General features: G+C 39.4%; 4 protein-coding genes across 5 annotated transcripts; 3 read left to right on the top strand and 1 right to left on the bottom strand.

Moving 5' to 3' along the window:
* Positions 1-206: 206 nt before the first annotated feature.
* LOC111491367 (xyloglucan galactosyltransferase MUR3-like) lies at positions 207-3,012 on the bottom strand. Of its 2 annotated transcripts, none has more exons than XM_023140277.1 (2): positions 2,726-3,012; positions 207-2,624 (listed from the first exon to the last, which is right to left on the bottom strand). In XM_023140277.1, the coding sequence occupies exon 2, from the start codon at positions 2,281-2,283 to the stop codon at positions 514-516; it is 1,770 nt and encodes a 589-aa protein (XP_022996045.1). In that variant the 5' UTR covers positions 2,284-2,624; positions 2,726-3,012; the 3' UTR covers positions 207-513. The 2 variants fall into 2 exon arrangements, with proteins under 2 accessions (XP_022996045.1, XP_022996044.1); XM_023140276.1 differs by having other exon boundaries at positions 207-2,432.
* A 2,648-nt stretch (positions 3,013-5,660) lies between these two features.
* LOC111491195 (WD repeat-containing protein 70) lies at positions 5,661-10,239 on the top strand. Its single transcript, XM_023139991.1, has 8 exons — positions 5,661-6,359; positions 7,308-7,520; positions 7,612-7,812; positions 7,940-8,047; positions 8,228-8,365; positions 8,463-8,711; positions 9,320-9,640; positions 9,762-10,239. The coding sequence occupies exons 1-8, from the start codon at positions 5,787-5,789 to the stop codon at positions 9,927-9,929; spliced, it is 1,971 nt and encodes a 656-aa protein (XP_022995759.1). The 5' UTR covers positions 5,661-5,786; the 3' UTR covers positions 9,930-10,239.
* Positions 10,240-11,451: 1,212 nt separating this feature from the next.
* On the top strand, positions 11,452-13,040 carry LOC111491283 (ammonium transporter 1 member 4-like). Its single transcript, XM_023140126.1, has 2 exons — positions 11,452-11,956; positions 12,027-13,040. Exons 1-2 carry the CDS (start codon positions 11,452-11,454, stop codon positions 12,974-12,976), a joined length of 1,455 nt encoding a protein of 484 aa, XP_022995894.1. The 3' UTR covers positions 12,977-13,040.
* A 252-nt stretch (positions 13,041-13,292) lies between these two features.
* LOC111491590 (geraniol 8-hydroxylase-like) lies at positions 13,293-15,142 on the top strand. The gene is made up of 2 exons (XM_023140558.1): positions 13,293-14,232; positions 14,343-15,142. The coding sequence occupies exons 1-2, from the start codon at positions 13,351-13,353 to the stop codon at positions 14,940-14,942; spliced, it is 1,482 nt and encodes a 493-aa protein (XP_022996326.1). The 5' UTR covers positions 13,293-13,350; the 3' UTR covers positions 14,943-15,142.
* Positions 15,143-15,396: the final 254 nt, after the last annotated feature.

Below are 15,396 nucleotides of genomic sequence, written 5' to 3'. Positions count from 1 at the left end.
AACTCAACCCAAGAACAAATCAAGAAGAGCTGAGTAAGCGGTATTTAATTAATACTCTAACAGTGCAACACAGGTTATTTTGCCAATGAAAAGCAATACCATTTCTGAAGGAAAAAAAACGATTTCAAATAATTATGGCTCGGTTCTGGTATATCATTTCGCTCAGATGAGCTTTAATGCTCCAAAAAGTGAAGCAATCACGACACTAAAATCTAAATGATTTGATTTGTGCACTGTTTTGAGAAGGAAGAAGTAGCCAACAAAATGAGAAATTTCAATCCAAAGAATAAAGAGAATTAGAGAGAAAAGCATGTAAGGAACTATGATTTCTGTATAAGAAAACTATAAGCAAAGGACTGACCCGCTGCAATGTTTTTGAAGGACTGACCCGCTGCAATGTTTTTGAAGGACAGCCCTTTAACTGGATGGTGATTAAGCCTTCAATCTATAAAACGTCCCTGGCTTGATGCAGGAACCTGTTCTTTAGAAATTAAAACTTATCTGTGGAAATCATTAGGAATTTAATGATTTGTCTCTCTGCTCATTTTTCCATGAATTTTTTGCAGCGCCTGCAGATGTATCACCAGAATCCCCATCCTTTGGTTTGGAGAAGAAGGGATCCCATTCATGAGGTCCAACTTCCCGCTGCCCGTCTTCCAGTAACGCATACTTCCAACTATTTTCCTCGATAAAATTTTTGTCTGTGTGTCCTTCAATAATATCTTTCCTCAACTTCGTAACCTTGTCGATAATGGCTTGCACCGAGACATCGAAAGCATCTTTCAAAGTCTCCAACTTAGAGCGTGGATCAGCGTATACCAATCTCGGAATCATACTGATTACCTCCTCCTGCATTAGCTTCAGCTGCTCAGGAGAAATTTGTGAAAGCCTTTCTTCTATGCTAACATTTCTCTTGCGGATATCGTCCTCTGGGATGAATACTGAATATCTTGTAAAATTCTTGGGGAGATGCCAAGTGTATTGGGTGTATGCTGACCCTGGATGGAAGAAGACGGGTATGCAGCCAGCTAGCATAGCGTCAAAGGCAGATCTTCGAGTATATGAGTCACCCTGAGGTTGCAGGCAGAAAAGGGAGCTCTGAAACATCTGCATTATACTACTCGGAGAATGACACTTACTCTCACCAAAATCACATTCGAGTAGCTTGCAGACCTTAGATTTCTTGCATTGATCAATAATCTGCCCTCTAATTGACTTGGGATTGTCGGGACGTGGAGCGCCAGCGAACGAGAACAGCCATTTGCGTTCTAGCTTTCTCATCCGATCCTGCCAAATAAACACATCATCATCCTTTGCTGGATGAAAATATGTTGGATATGGAATACCAAAATCATTGGCATTCCATGGGCTTGATTCAACCACAAGCATGGACATGTTCTTAGCAGCAGGTAAAAACAGAAGCTTATTTCCCCAATCTGTTTCTTCCTCAGAGAGCCTCCTGAAATCCCATGTGATCCTACCTGCAACAAGGAAGTGATCTCGACCACCCATAACGCCCCATTCGGGCCTTTTCTCAAGCCAGTCGACCAAATCAAGTGAAGCTCTATCTCTAGTAGATATATTATATCCCCAAAGGTATCTCGCAATATCAAATCCAGCATAAAATGGTACAAAAAAAGCAGAAGCAATGGAAGAATCCTTAGTCAAACAATCATATTGCTTCATTCGATTACTGAAAATCACATCGACTGCAAATTGATTCGTCGCATACCACCCTGTATCTGAAAACACTCCTTCCACATTCTCAAGTGGTGGACCAAGCCCAGCGTTAGTTGTGAACTTGCACATATTTGTCCAAAGGCTTAGACTCTTACACTCCTTCAGCATATCCTCATTAAACCTAGAAGGAAGATCATGAACAAATATATACCTCCCACCGCATGGATCGCTCTTGTTTTCAACAGTTTTCAATGCTTTAACAAAAGGAAAATTCTGAACCTCAGGTTTGGCGGTGGACTTAGGCTGCTGGTCTACAGGCTTTGTAGGCTCGCGGATTGATTTCACATCAACTTTCGTTGCGTCGACAACACGAGAAGGAGCAAATTTCCGGACCACCGGCAAGTTTACAGGTTTATCTTCGAGGCTTAATTTGATCGATTCATCAACAGCATGTCCTCCAAGCACAACAAAATGAAAGTATAACAATAGGATCCAGAAGAACGCCGACAATAACGCTAGAAAACAAAGCCGAGACTTCTGATTCTTCCCGGCTCCTCTGTCCATCTTTTCCGACGGAGCAATCACTACCGGCCGGCGTCTCATCGGATGGAAACATCCAATCCGGCTGCTTGCCAGGTCTTCATTTCGGAAGAATCGCTCACAAGTCCGTCACCAAATCCCAAAATCCAGAAGAAAAAACACCAATACCTCGCTCGACTACGATTTCCGATGCGAAAAAACAACTGAAAATACTGTAGAACACTATGCAAAAGAAGGAAGAATTAGAAATAGCAGCCAGAGGATTCAAACAACGTGACGTAAATGTCGAACAATGCGATCGAATCTAGAGAAAGAGCGAAGACGCAACCCAATGGAACGTTGTACCAAGAAAAATCCCGAAACGCGAGGAATTATTAGATGCTTTGGTCGGTTGCATTACATTACTAAGCAAATCACAGAAATAATAACCAAATTGAAAAGAAATTAGAACGGATCTTCCAATAGGTACAGAAATAGCGGAAGAAAGATAGATATAGAGACATACAGCGGAGATTGGATGATGCTCCCGTTAATTTGAAGCGAAATTCTCTCGGATTCTCTCGGATTCGCTCGGATTTTCGAGATTTTTTTCTTATTTTGTGAGCTATGCCAGTGAAACAGGGAGCGAATTAGCAAAGTAATGTAAGATAAATGGTGACGCCATGAACTGAGAAGGCTCCGCCCGCTGGTATTACACTGTTGTCGGTAGTCGCTACGATTGCACCACGTGTTACTAACCCACGTGTCCGCCTGTGAAAATTTGATCCCATCCCCGGGAAATACGGTGCATGGCCGAAAGGGTTAAAACGGTAATTAAATAAATCGAAGCTTGTGCCAGATGCCAAGGTAAATTAGTACACGTGGAATGCAGTGATTGGATGAAACAAACCCTCACTCGGTTTGTGGGTCAGATCTGGTTGGACTGGTTGAATTATTTCTTCGATATAAATATTTTGGATTCTTATTTAAAATAATAGTTTTCAATTAAGGAATAAATAAATTCTTTTATTTTTATTTTATTTTTTAATCTCTAAAAAAAGCATCTAAAACGTTAAATGGTTTAGCCTTTTGAATCTAAAGAGGGTCCCTTCTACCTCTTAATTAAGATTTTAAGATGCTCCGTTGGAAATGTATTTGATTATCATTAGCTTAAACCACTTGATTAGTACAAACACTAGATGCACATCCCATCGCTTTTACCCTGCAGAAAATTATTAATTTATTACATAACATTATTAATGCGTTTCCTATTATTAAATTATAATTTGATGTTTGAGGATCTATGGTATCCTTCTATTAAATAAGTATAATTCTCTCAAAAGAACAAATAAAAATTAAAATCATAAATTTACAAAATATTCGAAAAATTGCTCTTTTTTTTAAAAAAAAATATTATAAAATTAAATAAGTAGTCAATCCTGATTTGAGGAGGCGCATTTTTTAATTATATATTTCCAAATACCTAAAATTTAATATTGACATTTTCTATTAAAATTTATCTATATTTGTTTTTTTTTTAAATAACTACTTTTTAAATTTATTAAAAATACGTCACTAAAATTAAACATATGAAAAATATATATATTAAAATGGAATAAAATGTACCGTCGATGAACAAAAATATTATTTAATATTGTATTTCTGGGTTTATAGTCTCCCCTAAAAACGTCAACCCACAGATTAAGACCACGACATAAAAATAAATATATACCCAAAAAAAAAAAAAAAAAAACCAACAAACTGGTAAATTGTTAGTGGTCCTTAATCTTAGTTATGAGGATTTTTGTGCATTAAAGTTACAGCTCTGCATGTTGGGAGAGCCATGTCTGCAGGTTTGGAATCATCCTATTTTATTAAATTTTGGTTGAGTGGGCTGCCACTACGTTCACATTATTATGTGTACACATTGTGGGGGTGACTTTCTTCACCTCATTAAAATTTAATTAAGAACACGATGCCTAACTTTCTAACATTTTCATCAAAATTTGTATTTGGTTCATCGATTTTCTCTTTTTCATAATTTTTTTTTATATATATCTACGAATCAATTTTTATACACTTTGATAAATAATCGTTTGACTTTAAATTTAGTATTTCTAAACCTTGTTATTATTTACATAGTTCTTATTTGCCGTTTCTAAATAAATCTGTGTCAATTTAATTTTCTAGCTCAACTATACGTATGAGTTTGAAGATTCAAATTTTTTATATTTTAATCGACAATATAAGTTTAAATTGAATGGTCAAGACTCGATCATCTTCTACAAGATTTTATGTGACGAAATTTTTGAATCATGAATTTAATGCAAGGGCCCCTCCGGTGTCGTTCCTTCATTGCCTGACATGTACGAAGGAAGGAGTTGCTGGCTTTTTTGGAGCAACCCATGAGATGGTTGATTAATCTTTTCATGCATATATCAGTCGAAAAATGATAGAGAAATTTTAGAGAATGAGATGTAAATAAAACATTGGATTAAGAAATGACATATGTGTTCATTTTGCAAGCAAAGTGGACGTTGGGTCATGCAATAACCTTCAAGCTGCATAAACACGCTATTCTTGTGTTTTTTGGATGAAATCTCGAATTTTGTTGAAATTAAGTAAACAAAAATAATATTATCTTGAGTTAGATTTATAAGTTTAGTGTAGTTTTTAGATTTAAAATGTATCTAATATGTCTAAATTTTTTAAATTGTATCTAAAATTTTATGACTTTAAAAATATTAAATAAGATGTCATATATTTCGTTAATAAATCTACTCAGATATAAAATTGAATTTTTCATAAGATATTACTTTGGATGATTCTTGCTAATTTAGGGAACGATCATGAGTTATAATAAAAAAATACTCTCTCTAGCGATGATGTCTTTTGAGAAACTTGAAGTAAAGCCACGATAGTTTATACTCAAAGTGAATGATCATGAGGCCTTTTGGCTAATTTAGGGAATGATCATGGGTTTATAATCAAAGAATACTCTACTGGGATGAGGTCTTTTGGGAAGCTTAAATTAAAGTCACAATAGCTTATACTCAAAGTGGACAATATCATATTACTTTCGAAAGTCACATTCATGTAGCCATTGCATTCTCAAATTTATATTTAAATGAGTATGAAATATAATAAAGCTTCTCAATGGAAAAAATTCACATTTTTTTACTTTTTAAAATTTATTTGTTCAATGAACTTGAACCTCGAAATGGTTAAAATAATTAAATAAAAAATAAAAATGGGAATGTGAGCAGTTCAGTGAACAATAATTATAAACATATAATTCACCTTGCAAGTAAAAAAATAATAAAATAAAACTTATGGTCGTCTATCAATTCCACGTATTCATGCTGGGCTTGTTTTCCCGCCAGGTTACCGTACTTTCTACTGGCCCAAGGGCTCAGGCAAAGGAGAGAGAGGCCCAAATGAAGCCAGCCGACTCATTTGCCGGTCCTCTTTACCATCCTCCTCGACGTGAGGGCTGTGCAATTTTCAGCGTTCGTTAATGGCGAAGGTATAGATAGATACACGATATCGTGTTTAGGGTGAACAAGAAAAAGCTTCTTTGGAAGAATATGGAGGACGAGGCGGAGATATACGATGGCATCAGAGCTCAATTCCCTCTCACATTCGGGAAGCAATCGAAAGCTCAGACCTCTCTCGAAGCCATCCATAACACCACTCGTCGTAACACTTCAGCGACTGTTTCAGAAAAATCTTCTTCCGCTCAGAATAACAATGGTCTCCCTTCTATCTCTTCCTCCTCCAAAGCCTGGCTCGACTCACTTCGCACTTCCAAAAACCCTAACACACATGTTTCGGGCGATTCTGAACCTAGTAAGATCACGCGTGACGTTGACGCTGACGAAGGTCCGAGGATTGGCCCGCCTCGCCCGCGCACGGAGTTGAAATTGAATGATGACAGCGATGACAACGATGATGATGATGCAATGGTTGGGCCTCCGCCGCCGCCGCCGCGTGGCGAGGGTTCGGATGATGATGAGGATGACGACGGGGAAATGATTGGACCACCACGTCCACCGCCGAGCTCGAATTTGGATGATTCGGATGCGGAGGAGGAAGAATATGAGGAGAATCGGTATCGAATTCCGCAGAGCAACGAGATTGTGCTCAAAGGACATACGAAGGTATGAATTACCCTAATTTCACCCTATTCAGCTTCTTGTTAATTTGTTTAATGCCCAAAACCAAGGAAAGAATGAACTTATTGTGCATTTTCAGTTGGCATCTCTAGATTTGGGGTATCGAAGTGTATAGGCTTGGCTTGTTTTCAATACCGAAGTAGCTTGAATTAGTCAAGTTGCTGAAGTTGGGTTTTGTGGAAATAATTTTGTTCTCTGCCTATTCCAAACATTCACTAGCTCTGCTTGACTTCTGGACGAATTTAATGAACCATTTTGAGCTGCTTATAGCTGAAGTATGAGTGTAAATTGAAGATTGTTTTCTTTTCCGACCTACTTTTTTGGTTTATATAGTTTTGTCAAGTGATTTCATTGTTATTGCTCTCCCAGGAGAGTGAACTTTCAAGAATAAGTCTTCAAGGACTTGCATTATGTTCAGAAGCATAGGAGTTTTAGGATGTTCGTTTTATCTTCAATTGGTTTTTCAGTAGGGTGATAGTACAAAAGATTCTGGAAAGATTAGAATATTAGCTCACTACAGCGTAGCTCAACAGGTCAAGGCGTATACCCTCGACTAAGAGGTCAAAGGTTCGAATCGCTCCACTCCATATGTTATTAAGCTAAAAAATATTCTACCAGAAAATCTATTTTTTCTTTTCAATATTGACATTCCAGCAAAATCCTGACCAGATAGTTAATAATTGTTGACATTAGGAGTTCCAAGTTAATAGGGCCTTGTTTGATAACTTTTATGAAATTACCTCCGGAACATGAGCAATTATCAGCAAGAGAAATACAAAAAGACGAGAAAAGAAATAACATAGTGTTGTAGTGGTTCGGATTATGGAAGGGGCCTAGATTTCATACATATTTACTTTTTAGCATGAGGTTTGGCTTTACCCGTAAACTGAAAGGTCAAAAGCTTGTATATTAATTTTGAATGATTTTTGACAGGTGGTTTCTGCTCTTGCTGTTGACCACACTGGGTCTAGAGTTCTTTCTGGTAGTTATGACTATACGGTACGTATGTATGACTTTCAAGGGATGAATTCTCGTTTGCAATCCTTCAGACAGCTGGAACCATTTGAAGGTCACCAAATTCGTAATCTTAGCTGGAGCCCATCTGCTGACCGCTTTTTGTGTGTGACGGGCTCAGCTCAAGCCAAGGTGCAGAATGAAGATTTTCAATTCTTGTACGAGCCTGTAGCTTATGGAAGTGTCTAGTATTTAACTAACGTTCATCTTACTGGCATTTCAGATTTATGACCGTGATGGACTTACTCTAGGAGAGTTTATGAAGGGTGATATGTATATACGTGATCTCAAGAACACTAAAGGGCACATATCTGGACTGACTTGTGGAGAATGGCATCCTAAAAATAAAGAGACGATTTTGACATCATCAGAAGATGGATCCCTGCGAATATGGGATGTAAATGACTTCAAAAGTCAAAAGCAGGTTGTCATTTTTCTCTAACTATTTCTGTTTCATTCTTCCTTGCCATTGCCGATTTGTAATGTATGCTGCTGAGGGTGTGGAACGGATCAAGACCTTTCATTTATGCTTGCGGTAAATCAATGTGTAGGTTATCAAACCAAAGTTGGCTAGGCCGGGAAGGATTCCAGTGACGACATGTGCTTGGGATCGTGAAGGAAAAAGCATCGTGGGTGGCATGGGTGATGGTTCTATTCAGGTCTCATTGATTTTCATCCCGATTCATTTCTCTTAGCACTTTACTTCAATGCTCCAAACTACATTTTAATTCTTGCTTCCCCCATATGGAGCTCTCTGTATTCTCGTCAGTTTCGTTCAGTTTGTTTTAAATTTACTTTGCCATCATATGCATTATCATCCTTGCTCTATGTTTTTGCAGATATGGAACCTTAAGCCTGGATGGGGAAGCAGGCCAGACATACACGTTGAAAATAGTCATTCGGACGATATCACTGCTCTTAAGTTTTCAAGTGATGGGACAATTTTACTGTCAAGAAGCCTTGATGGATCACTGAAGGTACGTCGTCAATGCATTTAGAGAATTCACTTTCACTTGTTTCTTTTTGTTCATTTGGCAACATCCTTCCTACTTATAATTGTATCCCGTTTCTCAGGTTTGGGATTTGCGCCAGATCAAAAAACCTCTCAAGGAGTTTGATGATCTCCCAAATAACTATGCCCAAACAAATATTGCATTTAGTCCTGATGAGCAACTCTTTCTGACTGGAACATCTGTCGAGAAAGAGAGCCAAACGGGCGGTCTGCTCTGCTTCTATGACAGGACAAAGCTGGAACTTGTTTCTAGGGTAGGGATATCCACTACTAGTGTTGTGCAGTGTGCTTGGCACTCAAAGCTAAATCAGGTAAGCTACTCATCATGTCGCATGAAATATTTTATATTCGTATTATTTTATAGTTTAAAAACGTGCGTGGTGGGCTCCAACTCGAGCATAGTTCAATTAATTAAGGCATTGTACCTTCAACCAGGAAGTCAGAGTTTTGAATATTCACCGTTACATGTGCTTGAAGATATATGTTTTATCCCGTGACCTAGAAGATACAGACATATCATCTTTTGGACTTACAAGCACACTAAATATGATGTCATTGAAGCTTACTCTTGTTTGATTTCTTTATCGTGAAATTGATTTCATTCATGATTTCAAGATGTATTTAACCTAAATCTTTGCTGAACATCGGCAATCTGTCCCGATGTGTAATGGCATTTTTCCATGGTGAACTGCCATGTTTCATCCCCAATATAGCCCCAAAACATTTTCCTATGCATGGATGGTTGTACTGGGGACAATTTTCTGTTCACATGTACATAAATATTTTAACGTTTGCACTCTGTATTTATGTTGTGCCCGAGCTAGGTCGATGCCAATAGAGGATGTCGTATTATTTAGTTTAAGATCTTTTCTACTCTGCAAGTTGTAACAACGCTATTTATTTTTCTTTTTTTGTCAAGATATTTGCTACTTCTGGAGACAAAAGCCAGGGAGGAACTCACATATTGTATGATCCAACACTAAGTGAGAGAGGAGCTCTAGTTTGTGTTGCCCGTGCACCAAGGAAAAAATCTGTTGATGATTTTGAGGCCAAACCTGTTATTCACAACCCGCATGCCCTGCCTTTATTTAGAGACGCACCGAGCCGAAAGCGACAGCGTGAGAAAATACTCAAGGACCCACTTAAGTCTCATAAACCCGAACTCCCGATTACTGGACCAGGCTTCGGAGGAAGGGTTGGTGTTACCCAAGGAAGCTTATTAACCCAGTATCTTATGAAGGTAACTGTCTTTCATTTTTCTTCAACTCAAATCACAGCTTTTTTTAGGGGAAAAACACAGCCTTTTGTACTCTGTTTGCTGTTGGAGCTGGGAATGAATTGATTGTCTTGCATCATTATAGCAAGGAGGCATGATTAAGGAGACATGGATGGAGGAAGATCCAAGAGAAGCCATTCTGAAGTATGCTGATGTTGCAGCAAAGGATCCAAAGTTCATTGCACCTGCGTATTCGCATACTCAACCTGAACCTGTTTTTGCGAAGTCCGATTCCGAGGAGGAAGATAAATGATCTTATGCGATGCTTCTTCTCCTTGGGTTTGCTTGGCAGCTGTTGGGAGATGAAAAATTGAAGATGGTTGACTGCTGTAGATCCTTCGGCTCACGACGGGGTTCGAGTTTTGCCAGTCCCAGGTTCGATTTCATATAACAGCCTACTGTTAACAAGCAGTAGGAATTTAGGGTTGTTCCATTTTTAACTGTTGTAAGAAATGAGCTACAGAAGAGTGTATTCCTTGTGTACATTATTTGTGCAACACCATTGTCGTAGCTAAAAATATACAAGTTTGAGATGAATTTTTAAATGGTGATAGTTTTTTGTTTTTATATAATTTAAAGTATTTGGTTAAAAGTGAGTTTGAAAATTCTATAAATAATTTGAAAACACAATTATCTTTTTTGGGTTAAATTCTAAATTTGACCAATTTCTGATTTTTTTTTTTAAAATGTTTATTCTTTAATTAAGGCATTATAATAACTGATAATTGCATTACGTGTGTAATTATATGACGGCATCAATCAGACAATCTGGAATCTTTATGAATCTTTTATTTTACGTTTTTTTTTAAATTAACATAATAATAACAAATAGATTCTCCTACTTTTATTTTTTATTTTTTTTAATGCATAGTAAAATTATAATTTTGAGTTTCTTATATTATATTGAATTGAAGTAGTCTTTTTCTATAATTTCTCCTAAAACAGATATACAGTAATAATCTCCGGTTTGAACTTTTAACCCTAATGTGTAATATTTACTTTTTATTATAAAAAATTATAATGTAATATTATACAAACTAAATGATAACGCTTCATCCATCTTGTCTTACATTAAAGAGCATAAAACCATTATTGTGATATCTACATCGGTTGTAGAGGAGAACGAAACACTCTTTATAAGCGTGTGGAAACTACTTTGAGGAGAAGCTCGAAAGGAACGGACTTTGTGCCAGAGAGAAGGCTATTTTCTAAAAAGGGTAGACACGAGGCTATGTGTTAGTAAGGACACCAAACCCCAAAGGGGGATTTGGTAGAGGTATAAGTGTCACTGAAGAAGCTGAGGAGGCTGTGCTCCGAAGGAATGGATTTGATGGAGGTCCCACCTTGATTGAAGGAAGAGGTGGATCGCAAAATGCAAGGGAGAGGCTGAGAACACCCTTCTATTTCTCAAAGAATTAGTATATTTGTGACAATTGCTTCTACCACTTCAATTTTGTTTAAGACGTGTGGTTGCACAATTAAGAATTGGAAACTTGTAATTCATGCATCACAAAATTTTACCATATTTTGAGAAGCTTCCTGTCCAAAATTTGTGCCAATTGCTTCTACCAGTTAGCTTCAAAGATGGGAGTCCGGAGTTACTTGTTATACTGGCACCTCCTATTATCGGGGATCTGCTTAAAGCAGCTTCCTAAATTTGGAATCCTCAAATCTCTCAACCATACTCATTCCACTTCCTTTAGAATCTCTACCTCTTATATAAACTTCCCATTTTCTCCCATTCCAATTCGCCCTCTCCTCCTCCGCCGCCGCATATGACAGAAATAGCCTGCTCCACAGCCGACCTCCGCCACCTCCTTAGCGGCTCAGCTAATGCCACTGCTGTCGCCGATTACATTTGCGGTCGATTCGACGCCATTTCAAGTAAATTTGTGGACACAAGTTATGCTGTTGACAACACTTACCTTCTTTTTTCAGCGTACCTTGTCTTTGCAATGCAGCTTGGATTTGCTATGCTTTGTGCTGGTTCTGTTAGAGCCAAAAATACAATGAATATTATGCTTACTAATGTTCTTGATGCTGTCACTGGCGGCGTATTTTATTATATCTTTGGATTCGCTTTGGCCTTTGGAACTCCTTCTAATGGCTTCATTGGTCATCATTATTTTGGCCTCTCGCAGTTCCCTTCTTCCTCCTTTGATTATGGGTTCTTTCTGTTTCAATGGGCTTTCGCCATTGCGGCTGCTGGGATTACCAGTGGCTCCATTGCTGAACGGACCCAATTCGTTGCTTATTTGATCTATTCCTCTGTTCTTACCGGTGAGTCCGATTCATCACGGTTCATTTGAATTGGATATCAACAAAATTGACAGATGGTTTCCTTTTTCAGGTTTGATTTATCCAATCGTCTCTCATTGGTTTTGGTCTGCCGACGGGTGGGGCAGCGCAAGTAGGTCGGAGAATCTTCTATTTGGATCAGGAGTAATCGACTTCGCCGGCTCCGGCGTGGTCCATATGGTGGGTGGCATCGCCGGATTATGGGGCGCCGTCATTGAAGGCCCTCGAATCGGCCGGTTCGATCACGCCGGCCGGTCCGTCGCCCTCCGTGGCCACAGCGGCACATTAGTCGTTCTCGGCACTTTCCTTCTCTGGTTCGGCTGGTATGGCTTCAACCCCGGGTCGTTCCTTAACATCCTCAAAGCCTACGGCACTACCGCCGCCGCTCCCTTTTACGGCCAATGGAGCGCCATTGGTCGCACCGCCGTCACCACCACCCTCGCCGGCTGCACGGCGGCACTAACCACCCTCTTCGGCAAACGACTCCTCGTCGGCCACTGGAATGTCACCGACGTCTGCAACGGCCTGTTAGGCGGATTCGCTGCCATAACATCCGGCTGCGCGGTGGTGGATCCATGGGCGGCGATTGTTTGTGGGTTTTTCTCCGCCTGGGTTTTGATCGGATTCAACAAACTAGCGGAGAAATTGAAGTATGACGATCCGTTAGAGGCGGCGCAATTGCACGGCGGGTGTGGAGCTTGGGGGATTTTGTTCACTGGCTTGTTTGCAAAACAGGCTTATGTTAACGAGATTTATTCTGGGTTGCCGGGCCGCCCGTACGGGCTGCTGATGGGTGGTGGCGGAAGGCTGCTGGCGGCTCATATAGTGCAAATTTTGTCGATTGTTAGTTGGGTTAGCGTGACAATGGGGCTGGTATTTTGGTTGCTGCATAAGTTTCAGTTGCTGAGAATCACGGCGGAGGAGGAGATGGCCGGCATGGACTTGACAAGCCACGGCGGATTGGCTTATGTGTATAATGATGAAGAGAAGCCGTACGTTTGAGGGGACAAGGAAGAACAAGACTTTGATTTTGTGGCATAGATTGTGTTGTAGATGTGGTTTTAATTGTAATGGCTTCTTAGTTGATTTGTTCATGTCTGGATGCTTAGTGCTACTTTTGTATAGTTTGATTGATTTTATCAATCATAGTTATATATTAATATATTTGTCATATATTCGTTAATGCATTATGTTGTCAGTTTTTAATTTAAAATTTGTTATTTAAATTTAATAATTTGTTTCAAATAATCGGCTATTTTTTTTAATATAGGGTCTGGATTTTTTAATGTGTATGAGATGTGATGGGGACGACTTATTTTGCTTGGTTGAGAACTTTAAATGGAGTTTACTGTTGCAGAATCAGAAAGTCGACGGCAATGGAGTTTTGGACCTGCATCCTCTGTCTATGTGTTGCGTTCTTCTTCATTCTGAAACTTAAATCGAAGACGGGAAATACGTCGAAGCTACCTCCGGGACCAAAGCCTCTTCCGGTGATCGGAAACCTCTTGGATCTTGGTGAGAAGCCTCACAAATCGCTCGCCGCCATGGCCAAAGTACACGGCCCTATTATGAGTATGAAACTCGGACGAGTTACAGCCGTGGTGGTTTCTTCTTCCACCATGGCTAAAGAGGTCCTACAAACGAACGACCAGTTTTTGTGTAACAGAGCCATTCCAGATGCACTCAAAGCTCACGCCCACGACGAGGTCGGGTTTCCATGGATTTCTGTTTCTCCTCTATGGAGGAACTATCGCAAAATATGCAACAACACTCTGTTCGCCGGAAAAATTCTGGACGCGAACGAGAATCTTCGCCGGAGGAAAGTGGAAGAGCTCGTTGAGATTGTCCGTAAAAGCGCGTCAAAAGGCGAGGCAGTAGATTTAGGGAGATTATTGTTCATGACGACGTTGAATCTAATCTCAAACACAGTTTTCTCGGTTGACTTAGCAGATCCGAATTCCGAATTAGCAAGGAAGTTCAAGAACTACGTATGGGGAATATTGGAAGAAGCCGGGAAACCAAATTTGAGCGATTACTTCCCCGTGTTGAGGAAGCTCGACATTCAAGGGGTAAGGAGGAGAATGAAGATTCAAATGGGAAACGTCTTGGATCTTATAGATTCAATGATCAACCAGAGGATGAAGCAGCAAGAACTGAATCCAGATTCTGTTCCCAATAACGATATGTTACACCACCTTCTTAAGAACGAGGACACCGACGCTAAACTCGATCGAAATCAAATAGAACATTTACTAGTCGTAATACCTCCGCATCCCCCCTCCCCCCGATTAGATTCTTAGATCTATTATGAAATTGAAAGTTCCTCTTATGCGTGGTTTTTCTAATTTGTGCAACAAAAACAAATTAGGTACTGTTCGTGGCCGGCTCGGATACAAGTTCAGGGACATTACAGTGGGCAATGGCGGAGCTATTGAAGAATCCAGAGAAACTAGCAAAAGCTCAAGAGGAAATCAGGCGAGTTTTGGGGAAGAGCAAACCAGTGGAGGAAGCGGACATTCCGAGGCTGCCATATCTGCAAGCAGTGGTGAAGGAAGTTTTCCGATTGCATCCAGTGGTACCATTGTTGCTACCTCGTAAGGCGCAACAAGAAGTGGAAATTGCAGGTTTCACAATCCCTAAAGATGCACAGCTTCTGGTAAATACATGGGCGATGGGAAGAGATTCGAGTGTCTGGGAGAATCCAGAATCGTTCGAGCCAGAGAGGTTTTTGGGATCGGAAATTGACGTCAGAGGGCGGAGCTTCGAAGTGATTCCGTTTGGCGGAGGGAGGAGGATATGCCCTGGACTGCCATTGGCGATGAGAATGCTGCATTTGATTTTGGGTTCGCTCATTAATTTCTTCGATTGGAAGGTTGAAGATGGATGTGAGGTGAACATGGACGACAAATTTGGGGTCACCGTGGAGATGGCCCATTCACTCAGAGCCATCCCATCCCTAATCGTTTAGAATAATTCCATAATTGCTACGTGTTTGGCCTAGACTCATTGGGCTTGATTGGCCCAATAGACTGATTCGCATGTGGTCGTCCTTGGGCCCACTATACTCATGGTTTCTTTCCTTTCGAGTCCATAGGGTATTCAACCTCTAGGCTTTTTTAAATTATTATTTTTAGTATGAAAATATGTAGAATTGAATTATGTTTAGGTCAATATTTTAATTAAACAACTAAGTGCTGGAAAATACAAATAATCGTTCTAATAAAAATTTCTCACTCCAATCAAATCCAAAGTTATTTACATTTTTTTTCATTTTCTTAAATTGAGATGGTAGTTGAATATTAATTAAAAATAAATTAGTTTTGATATATACATTAATTTATGTATAATTATCGTTTAGGTAATAGAAAAAGAAGTTAAATGAGATTCTTAATTATGTTTTAGGTGGATCCAAACGAGTTAAA

The sequence above is a fragment of the Cucurbita maxima genome, unplaced genomic scaffold, assembly GCF_002738345.1.
Source record: "Cucurbita maxima cultivar Rimu unplaced genomic scaffold, Cmax_1.0 Cma_Scf00016, whole genome shotgun sequence".
Classification (NCBI taxonomy): Eukaryota; Viridiplantae; Streptophyta; class Magnoliopsida; order Cucurbitales; family Cucurbitaceae; genus Cucurbita; species Cucurbita maxima.
The sequence above is the reverse complement of the archived record's forward strand: the minus strand, read 5'-3'. Positions and strand labels throughout refer to the sequence as shown.

What these genes read in the sequence shown, in the direction of transcription:
- LOC111491367 (XM_023140277.1), bottom strand. Translation starts at nt 2,283, where the DNA reads ATGAGACGCCGGCCGGTAGTGATTGCTCCGTCGGAAAAGATGGACAGA.
- LOC111491195 (XM_023139991.1), top strand. Translation starts at nt 5,787, where the DNA reads ATGGAGGACGAGGCGGAGATATACGATGGCATCAGAGCTCAATTCCCT. An exon ending in ACTTCAAAAGTCAAAAGCAG is followed by an intron (nt 7,813 to 7,939) that starts GTTGTCATTTTT and finishes ATCAATGTGTAG; the next exon opens with GTTATCAAACCAAAGTTGGC. An exon ending in GGCACTCAAAGCTAAATCAG is followed by an intron (nt 8,712 to 9,319) that starts GTAAGCTACTCA and finishes TTTTTTGTCAAG; the next exon opens with ATATTTGCTACTTCTGGAGA.
- LOC111491283 (XM_023140126.1), top strand. Translation starts at nt 11,452, where the DNA reads ATGACAGAAATAGCCTGCTCCACAGCCGACCTCCGCCACCTCCTTAGC. An exon ending in CTATTCCTCTGTTCTTACCG is followed by an intron (nt 11,957 to 12,026) that starts GTGAGTCCGATT and finishes TTCCTTTTTCAG; the next exon opens with GTTTGATTTATCCAATCGTC.
- LOC111491590 (XM_023140558.1), top strand. Translation starts at nt 13,351, where the DNA reads ATGGAGTTTTGGACCTGCATCCTCTGTCTATGTGTTGCGTTCTTCTTC. An exon ending in AAATAGAACATTTACTAGTC is followed by an intron (nt 14,233 to 14,342) that starts GTAATACCTCCG and finishes AAAACAAATTAG; the next exon opens with GTACTGTTCGTGGCCGGCTC.